Source organism: Harpegnathos saltator, unplaced genomic scaffold (assembly GCF_003227715.2).
Source record: "Harpegnathos saltator strain DR-91 unplaced genomic scaffold, Hsal_v8.6 scaffold231, whole genome shotgun sequence".
NCBI lineage: Eukaryota > Metazoa > Arthropoda > Insecta > Hymenoptera > Formicidae > Harpegnathos > Harpegnathos saltator.
Window position 1 is genome coordinate 544,355 of NW_020230019.1, and position 10,260 is coordinate 554,614.

General features: G+C 49.9%; 1 protein-coding gene across 1 annotated transcript; it reads right to left on the reverse strand.

Annotated features, from left to right (window-relative positions):
* Nucleotides 1-302: 302 nt before the first annotated feature.
* On the reverse strand, nt 303-8,678 carry LOC105187688 (uncharacterized). Its single transcript, XM_019843410.2, has 5 exons — nt 8,325-8,678; nt 4,729-8,241; nt 4,480-4,593; nt 2,228-4,177; nt 303-2,069 (listed from the first exon to the last, which is right to left on the reverse strand). The coding sequence occupies exons 1-5, from the start codon at nt 8,676-8,678 to the stop codon at nt 303-305; spliced, it is 7,698 nt and encodes a 2,565-aa protein (XP_019698969.2).
* Between the last annotated feature and the right edge of the window lie 1,582 nt (nt 8,679-10,260).

Sequence of the window (10,260 nt, forward strand, 5' to 3'; positions counted from 1 at the left end):
GTATACTAATAAGAAGGTAAAAAATTGGAAATTCAAAAAGAAGATAATTAATGAAAATATGTTTTAGATTTTTTCTTCAAGTTCGGATCGTTAATGATCGTTTTTTTTTGACGTATGTTATTTTTTAACCGTATTGCACAATGTTGCTCTGTGACTGTATCGATAAGATCGTAATTACACGCCTGGATCTTTCGCCACTTCGCAGATCTTATTCATTATGCGAAAAATATGTTTCGATTGGCAGATAAAAATGTTCAATATGCACGATCGCAGTTTGCTTCTGTGAACTTTGTTTCTTTCGTTTATCGCACGTCTGTATTCTCGTCTTCAGTCTCGGTTGTAAGTTTTCCTTCCTCGTCAGTATCATCCGTAACGTCGGTGGTCGCCTCGTCCAATTTCACCTGTCTGCGTGCTTCGGAATTGTCCTTAGCTCTATTTTCTTTCTGCTTTGGCAAACGATGGCGATAATTTTTGTAGAAATCCAACGACATTTCTGCGACGCGCTCGTTGAACTCCGTGCGGCTTTCTTCTCTGATGAAGCTACGTTTCACATTGCCGGTGCATTCGAGCGACGTTATTCCGGGTGAAGAAGGAGCATCGCTAGCAAAGTCTATCGCTCTTGGATAATTGTCGCAAACGGCCATCAAATCCGCGACGGAGATTCGCGATTGTTGCACTCCGAACGGATCAGTAGCGGGGGGGAAACGTCCGACAGGGTCTCTTCTTGAAGGGCGTGCTTGACCGAGGTTCAGATGCCACCTCGTGCTGACAATTGCGTTGTTCGCGTTTTCAGTCCGTAAGGTAGGCAACATGTGACGCTGTTGAAAGTCTACGGTGACACCTTTCGTGAGACATCGCTCATAGCGCAGGTAAGAACTTTCACCAGGTACCACGACTGCCCCGGGGATGGGCGTGTTGTGCTCTTCGATCTTCCCCGGAACTTTCCGCGCGGTTTTCGGCAGGATCTTCTTTGCGACTTTGCAAAACTCGGGATCTTCATCGAAATTCTCGCGATCAAAGGTCAAGGTGAACGGCGTGACGCGAACGTCGAGCCTCAAATTGGTGTTGAACATTTTCGTGATCACGTATAGCAACGCGTTCGAGTTTTTGCAGCGTAAAACGTAAATGGCGCCGCGGTCGCCAGGGAACAACGGCGGGCCGACCCAGCAAGGATCGGCCACGTAATAAGCATCCTTGGCGGCCACCGCAGCCAAGGTGACCTCGTTGCACTCGATAATTACGTTGCGAGCCTCCTCGAAAGCCAACTTCAGCGTCGCAGATAATGTCAAGCTGTCCCGATCGCCATATAGAACTCCACACACGTTCGTGCCGAAGTTCACGGCCCACGAGTGCGGGAACATTCTCAGGGTGGCGCGCAGCCGGAATCTGTTCGACGGGCTTGAGCACTTCCGCGCTGCGAGCCTCAGGCTCTCCGTGTAGTAGGTGTCCCCGCAGATCACGGCCGAGTCCAGGATGGCAGGGCTCCACTGCGACGGATGGCAGAGGTGCTGCATAGCCAGCATAGCGACGCATATGCCGGCGCGATTCCTGCCGGCTCGTTGGCCGAATCTGCGATCGTACGCGCCGATCGTGCCCCAAACGGAGTAGATCAGATCGGTCACTTCGACGGCGTATCTGTTCCAGAAGCGTCGTTCGCTCGGCAGGTCGGCCTTGACGCTGTCCTTCGTTGTCTCGGTCGGCTTGGGTCGAGCCGAATGCGCCAAGTTCCAGTGATAGTCCAAGTAGACCCACATCGGATCCTCTTGGAACTTCTCGCACGGTGGACTGTCGATGGAGTCCACGTGAAGTCTATGGATGAAGAACCCGGTTGTGCCTTCGTATTGGTTCAGACACATGTGCCTCGCCATTTGGCATAAGAAAGAGAAGATGCACAGGCAGGCGTTGCCGTTGGCTAATGAGGTCCTTTTGCCGTTTACGTCGCAACGATAAGGATCCAAGTAATAATACGATCTGGTCGACTTCGAGAACCAGAAGCCGTAGCAGCAATTAGTGAAGTGGAGTATGCCGCTTGTGTGCGTCTTGAAGTAGCGCTTCAGGTGTTTCTTCACCTGAAAGTGAAACATACGTGAGCTTCAGCTCGATCGAGTTTTCTCTCATTTAAGCACTGCATTAAATAGATTACGTAGAGAACGTGGACTTGAAGTTGACAAGAGAATAAAAAGAGGTGGCGAAACAGGTAGTCTCCACCTGCCTCTTAGTTTCTCACTTGTATGTAAAAGTCGTTCTTGCCGTTCCTAAGACCGGTCGTCAGCGTGACTAAGGACGAGGCGCAATCTCGAAGATCGAAAACCCTGTTCATCAGCGGGATATTTCGCAAGATGTGCTCCGTGTGAAATTTCGGCTCGGGGAATCCTCTGTACAGACCCTCCGCCACTTCGAGAACCCTGTCGATCATGCTGGGGATAGGGGACTGAACGATGTCCCTCTTTATCATGACGGCTAATAGCGCTACAAAGTAACAACGCTTCGCACGCGGCTCCACTAGGCTGTCTCGATCGCTCAACGACACCGTTCCGTGCACGAAGAACGGCTTGGTCATCAAGTCGATCGGTCTGAAGAGCGCTTCGACATCGCGAGAAACCGGCTTTTTTCGGTAAATTTCCGCCAAAGATGCCATCGGGACTACCGGCTCGTGGAGGCCTTTGACGTCACTGCAGTCGGGGTCCATTTTACGAGCATAGGATACGGTGATCGCTCGTACGGCGAACTTGATCTCTCGGGGTTCATCGATCTCTTTAATGATCAGTTTGAGGAATTCGCATCTGTTGCTGGACGTAATTATCCTCAGGTGCTTCGTACCGACGACGGCCCACCAGGCGAAATAGTTCTTGCCTCTCCTGGTGACGCCCACGTGAGCACGGCGACAGACGATTATCGCGCCGGTGTAGATCCTAGTCTCGAAGACCTTCTCCAGTGTCATCGCTAGGTTCCACCCCTCCACGGCGTACAAGGTCCCATAATGCAACGGCGCGAACACCGCTCGAAACGCGTAATTCCCAATCTCGAATTCCGGCAATAAAGCATCGGTCATATCGCTAACGGAAGTGTCCTCGCTCGCTAACACGCTGTCGAAGGCATAATCGGCGCTGGCCTCGAGCAGAGCGTCAACGGTCCGCTTCGACCAGGACGCAGGATCGTGGATCAAGGACCAGGCCATAAAGCAGAGATCGACAGGGATCGCGAGGGATGAGTGGTTTCGAAATATCCTTTCGTATGTCCTTCTCCTTGGCGTCGGGACTTCCTGATTAGCGCGATCATTTCCGGTCAACTTCCTAAACGGTGCCAACGTGGGCGTCGTGATGTCATCCTCCAAGACGACCGCCTCGAGCATCGAAGCCTCGCGGTGTCGCACCGGCATGAAGCCGACGACGGTAACGTTATCGCGATGATCCGACTCGGTGTCCGAGGCGACCCACTCAGCTAACTCGATCAAAGACGAGTCCGAATCGGCGGATGATGCCGGAGCGTCCTGTTTTTTTCCCGTGTGAACCGGCTCCGCCGCTTTCTTCGTGCGGAGCCTTTTGCTTCCTCTCCTTCGTTTCTGTTTAGGCTTCCTCGCCTCGGCATGACTGATACACACGGTGTAAAGGCTAAACGGCTTCCTCGCGGCCTCGCCGGCGCTCTCCTTCATTCTGCCGAGCATGGAGCTCAAATTGCGAAATCGTAGCAAGCAGCAGTAACCTTCCTCGCTCGCAGCTCCCGCCTCGTCGCAGGCGTAAGGATCGAACAGGTAATACCTGTCGTCCGCCGTCCAAAAGGCGTGGGCGCAATTTTCTAGCACGAGTATACCGGTACTATCCTGCTCCAGGAATTTCTCCACGGCGGTATCGAGGTCGTCGGACGACGGAGAGCTCGCGGGATCAGCGTGGACATTCTCCTTCAGAATAACGTTGAAATTTACGTTGAGTATGCTCACGTCGCGGAACCACCTATAATCCCTGTGCCGCAGCCTGCCGACGCGCCGATTTATCTTGTCGGTCAAGAGGATCACCCGATCCAACGTGCTGCCGCGAAAGCATTCCACGTCCGTTGCAACCTTCGCCAGGACGCACAATATAGCGGAGAAGTAGCAAGGTTTCAAATGCGAAGACTCCGGACGAGCGCGATCCGTCAGGCACGATTGGCCTCGTAATATTTCCACACCTTCGTTCGAGACCTTCATCATTATATATAATACGATATATATAATACGATATAATATATATAATACGATATGATTATCAGCGATTGTTGGCAGAAAACACTTTATGCTAAGTGACTCGCTTGTCTGGTTTGAAATAGCACAAACGCCCAACAAAGAAACGGCATTTATACAAAAGATGTGTGCATCGGTGTCAATAAATCATGTTTGCATGATGATACGCTAAAAGCTAATCTTTCATCGTCTGCATTTCATGACGTGGGAACAAGAACGACTACAAACACGTAGGAGAGTCTCTAATATCGCGACATAATTACTTCGAAGCCAATAGCCTCAGTTTGCGAACGCTTGTCCTCCTCACTTCTCATCTTTATGATCTTTCTCTTCCGCTTCCTGTCGTCCGTCTGCTTGACACCTTTCTCTCCCGGTAACTGGATAGGAAAATACAAAATGATCAAAACTTTCGTTGAAACTTCTGCGTGTATTTTCAGAAAAATACTTCAAACAAAAATCTCTGGTGTACATTTCCGGATAAAATTTATGATCTAGAAATGATACACACTAACTTGTACAGCGGGATCAAAGTTCGGAAGTATCATCTTAAACAGGAGTTTCTCCGCGTCGCACAAGCTCTTGTCGACGACAATTGATTCTCTTTTGGCATTCTTTCGCTTCCGCTCGTCGAGACACGTCAAATGCTTCATCATCGATGGAGCAGGTGTCCTGATTATAGGTCCGAGCGGTATCAACGCAGACACCGGTTTCTCAGCGTGAGTCACTACTTCTGGTAATTCCGCCAATACCGTACATTCTGTTCTTTCTGAAGCCTTCCGTGAAACCTGTTGTTCTTCGTCAAACCGTTTACCGACATCTTCGCTCTGGATGTAACTCTCATCGATGGCTCGAAGAGGCATCATACGAATTGGCGGCAATCTCGAATAGAGATACTTGGTGGAGGACAATTTGATCATTTTCGAGGGTTTCGCGTCTTGTGCCAGCGACACGATCGCGGCTGACGCCAAGAAGTCCGGGGAGAAGTCGTCTCTCTTCTTCACTTCTAGCCTGGAATCGATCGAGAATCTCGACACCAAAGATGGTACCGATTTGTTCGCCCGTTTCGCTTCCAGCAACACGCATAGCGTTTTTCTCGGCGGCATTACATATGGCGGTGGGTGATCGTACTTCATTTTCTCCATCATTAGCTCTTCGTGCAGACCGTTCGATTCTTCCTCGATCGGTTCCTGAATCCTCACCGTCGAGGTCAAGAGAGCCAGGTTTAGACGACTCGGTGCGTCGGGTTGCGCACGTTCTTCGACCTCTAATAAAGGATCCACGGGAGGTTTCTCCGGCTCTTTTATCGCTTCTTCCTCTTCTTCCTCTTCCTCTTCCTCTTCTTCTTCCTCTTCTTCCTCCTCTTCTTCCTCCTCTTCCTCCTCCACTTCAATGTCTTCCTTGGCCGCCGTGGGTTCCGCTGTTGGTTCCACTGCTTCAGCCTCTGCCTCTTCAAGTTTGACCAAGTCGTCGTCGGTGATCGGCAAGAACTTCGTTCGGAATCTCTCAATCACCTGTTTGTCCGGAATTACGATTTCCACGGGCGACGTATATTTTCCCGGCTGTATCGCTTCCAGAGCCGCAAAATGAAGCGAGAAACTTGGATCGTTATATTCTAAGACACCATGAAGAACGTCGGTCAGCTCGTTTAGACTGTCCGCTACGACGAGAGAAGCCGGGTAATCCCGCAGGCGCCACCCTTCCGAATCGCTCCCGTAAGGATTAAACAGGAAGAATTTGCCGTCCTCCTGCCAAACAGCGTACATCAGCCTCTTGTTCTCCAGAACGACTTCAGGGTATCGTTCGAAGTAACGCTCGAGAGCTTCCGCTAGATTAGCCAAGGGATCCGCGTCACCATCGACGATGTTCGTCTTCGTTTTAAATAAGGCGTCGTACTCGGCCAACTTCAATCTAGGCGGCAACAGAGAGATGTTTAAGTGACTCGGAGCAGCCGCTACCTTTCGAACTTCAGCTTCTTCCTCCTCTTCCTCCTCCTCTTCCTCTTTCTCTTCTTCCTCCTCCTCCTCCTCCTCCTCCTCTTCTTCCTCTTCTCCTAATTTCTCTTCCGGTGCTTTCGCTTCTTTTATTTCCGGCCGACCTTGCTCGATCCACGTTACAACCCACTCGTAAGCGGCGTTACTGACCTTAACGATCTGATCTACATCTATATTCCGCCAGTGAGTCGGCTCCTTCAATCTTCTGTACGTTAACGCGGTCAAGGCGACTATCAAACCTTGTCTGCCGCGTGATTTCAGACTGAATTCCTCGCTTAAGCAATTCTTTGTACCATGAAGAATCAAACGGTGAGCATTTATCATTCTGTATCCTGTGATGAAGCTTACCGGAGATTCCTCCTGTGCTTCTTCACCTGCCTCTGTTATTTCCTCGTCATCCTTGTGTGTTTCCTCCGTCTCTTCCTCAGCTATACCCTCTTTCTCTTCCTCTTCCTCCTCCTCCTCCTCCTCCTCCTCCTCTTCCTCTTCTTCTTCCTCTTCTTCTACTTTTTCTTTCTTCTTGCTTTCTTCTAGCGCGAGCACAAAAGTCGTCGGCTCATCGTCCGTCATCATGTACTGATCCACGTTAAGCATTATCTCTGGAAACTGGGTAGATACTTGCGTGAATTTTCTCGTAGGTCGAGCACGCGGAGTCATGTCTATAAATTTTTCCGTATCCAGCGGCGCCGGTCGTAACGGTGACCGTGGTCTACGGTTCGTGCCCTTCTCTCGGTAAATAACCTTCTCGAGCGACTCGCCTGGTGCCGTGCCGGTCTTAACGTACAGAACCTTAACTCCGTGTATCACAAAAGGATCCTTATCCTTGCTTCCGGTATTCTCCAATATTGTCTCCAACATCTGCTGCACGGCGCTGTTCATGGTCACGCATGCGGCGACTGCGATCTTCGCGTCAACGTGGTCGACCCTGAAGCCCTCATCGTCGCACGCGAAAGGATCGAGGAGGTAGTACGCGCTGCCACTTTTCCAGATCGCGTAGAAGACCTTCTTCATCTCGAGTATCCCGATCTCGTGCTTCCGGAAGAACTGCTGCAAGCCGCTGTCGAGAGTGAGCTTCCCCTTTTGCGCGGGATCCGGCAGCACGCTCGCGTCTATCTTCACCTTGGCGGTGTACACTCCGAGGACGATGTCGCTCATTAAATCTTCCAGTCGAAGCTCGAACGCGTCGTCGTCGAGCTTCCTGCCGAGGACCCTCGCTAGATCGATCAAGTAGATATTGGACTGATTGAGGATCAGGTCGAGCAAAGCCGTGGTCCACTTGTTAGCGTTAATCAGCCGGGAGTATATCAAGGCGGCCAAGGCTATAATCAGGTGTCCTTTCTGACGTAAGGCTTTCGGTATGGCGGGATGCGCTAGATGATAGGATCCTCGCACGACGGCTCGGTACTTTTGGCGAATCGCGTAACCGCTCGGTCTCCTTCGCGGCTTCCCGAGCGTTTCCTCGGCTTCGGGCTCCTTCGAAACCGGTCCAACCGCGCAAATACTAATGGCGTGAATAACGAATGGTTCATTTCGCACGTTGCTTTTCTCCAAGATAACGAACAGCACGCTCATCAAGTCCCTCAGGAGAAATAATTTGGCCGATCCACTAACACCGTCGGCTGCAGGCTCGCCGTTATCTCGTCGAGCCTGGGAGTCGAATATATTGTAATATTTGGAGTCCCTCCAAATGGCTGTGTTAAGTACCGGCGACGTTAAGATACCGGCGTCGTGTCGATCGAAAAACAACTCCAGCGCCTTCGCCAGGTGAAGCTCCGTCGGGTCGTGCGAGCGAAACTTACCGGCGTACGCCGGCTCTTCGATCCTGACCTTCACGTTGAAGTTCTTCCGAACGGTGAGATCCCTCTTCAAGTCGAGGACAGTCATCGTCCGACGATCGCCGGTGCTCACGCTCTTGTAAGACTCGCAGTAAAAAGTGTCGCCGTCGTCGACGATCTGATCGATCACCGCCTCGTTCCAATGGCGAGATTTTCGAATCGCGGTCGTGGCGAAAGCTGCAATCGCTATAGCGCCACCCTGCGATTAGAGCTGACGAGTGAGAAACTGCGCAAAGGCGATGTGTTTCAAGGTCCTCGCGTGGTTGACTCGCGCGCGATTACCTGATAACCCCTGGATAGTGGCGAGAATCTCGACATGTTCTGGTGAGTCACGCCGGAACGCACGCCGTATTTCACGCAGGCAGGTAACTCCGGTCGGATTTTAGTGAGGGAATAGGTGTCGTGCGGTAGATCAAGAATATCGTTCAGATTCCGGAACTCTTCCTCAAGGTCTTCGTCAAACTCGTCGGTGCTCGGCACGTTGTCCTCGGCCATCTCGATATCTCTCGTGACGTTCCCGATAGCGTCAACGGTCTCGCTTGAAACTATCTCGTCGCATTCGGCGAGTCGCCTCAGCTTATCCTTAAGTAATGAGGTTCTCCCTCCGTTCAGTTCGGGAGCAGTTTTACCCTCCATTTTCTCTCTGTCGCTCCCTTGCGTGTGCGTGTTCGTGAATGATAAGATCCAGCGAAATGTTAAAATTCGGGTGCACGAGTGCACAACGATGATATTTTCGCGTGATATAACTTCCAATCGAGAAGTGACTTAAGCCGTGAAAGCAGCGTAAACAATGCACTAAATTAATTTAATTGGCACCTTATTGTGCCACCGCGGGAATTTTTGATCTTTATGTCACGGCAATATTTCATGTTTGTGTGTGATCCAGACTTGGATTCGCGAATTGTTATGGAATGCACAATTGGGCTTCAACTGGAGGTCATCATTAGTCAGATTAACATGAGCGAAATTATCGACAATACACGAATCGATACAAGAAATGACTAGTGCGATCAGAAAATCAATGCCGCGAGGAAGAAGAGAGACACATCGCACATGCGCAATAAATAGATAACACGAACCTATAGCTCGCATACGCAATATCCGTAATAAGACGGTCAATAATTCGTGAGCGATAAATTGTGAAATGATAAAAGACATTAATTGAGATTAATTTCGGATTAATTTGTTGTTATGCACGGCGACATTGACCAAATAATGCACGAAGATAACCTCTTGCAATATGGTGACACGGTAAAACATAATTAAAGAGCTGGTACGTGTAAAGAAACACTAATTTATCTTTTTGTTTATTAAAGCGAAATGTGCGCAGTTCGTTTACAAGGAAGTGACTCGTAGAAAGTTGAACGAAACTTCGTCGCGACGCAATTTCATACGTATATAACATGCGAATTTGATTATCGTTGAATTATTCATCATCCCGACATATCGTAGAAATTCCTCGCGGTCGTCGCAGTTTTTTCTCAAACGATATTTCCAGCTCTCTTCTATTGGCTATTCAAAAGCTGGACGCTTTTATGGACGCAGCTTACCTGGAACTAGAACGTAACGAATGACGTGGTAATAAAGTGAGCAATCCCCCGACTGCATCTGCGAAGGAGCATCTGCGAAGGAGGTCTAACAGGTTGCACCGAACTGGGTAAAGTGGTACCTGGATGGAACGTAGCGGTAAGTTCATTTTTAGCCCTCGCGGTAAATCCCACGGATCTCGAACATGCAGCCTCCCTCCTAGGGGAGAAATTTCTCCCACGGATCAGTAGTGAACGAATGGGTCATCTATTGTTGATAATAGTAAATAATAGGTCAGTCACAAGCCGACTTGGCTTCTTATCTAGTCAAAGCGGTGCTCGATTATCGGTTATCGCTCCGAAGATTTCGAAGCTCGACTTCAAAAAAGGCTCGACAGTGGCTGCCGCGCTCAGTGTACAAGCGAACGTCGTCGAAGACGTAAACGCGTTTGAAATCGCGACGGTTAGTTCATTCATTCATCGTTCGGAGTGTCTCGCCGCATTTGCAAGCCGCAAGTGCTGCCGATAACGTCTATCGGGAGACTTTGACTGAGAAGATGTTGCATTACATCAGAATAGCAATCCGTAAGTAACAATTTGTCAAATCGGCGGGAGCGATGCATTTTCGCTGTCTCGAGACACTCGTCGAATTGATGAATTGATGACTTTTAACAAGAAGCGTACAAATCACT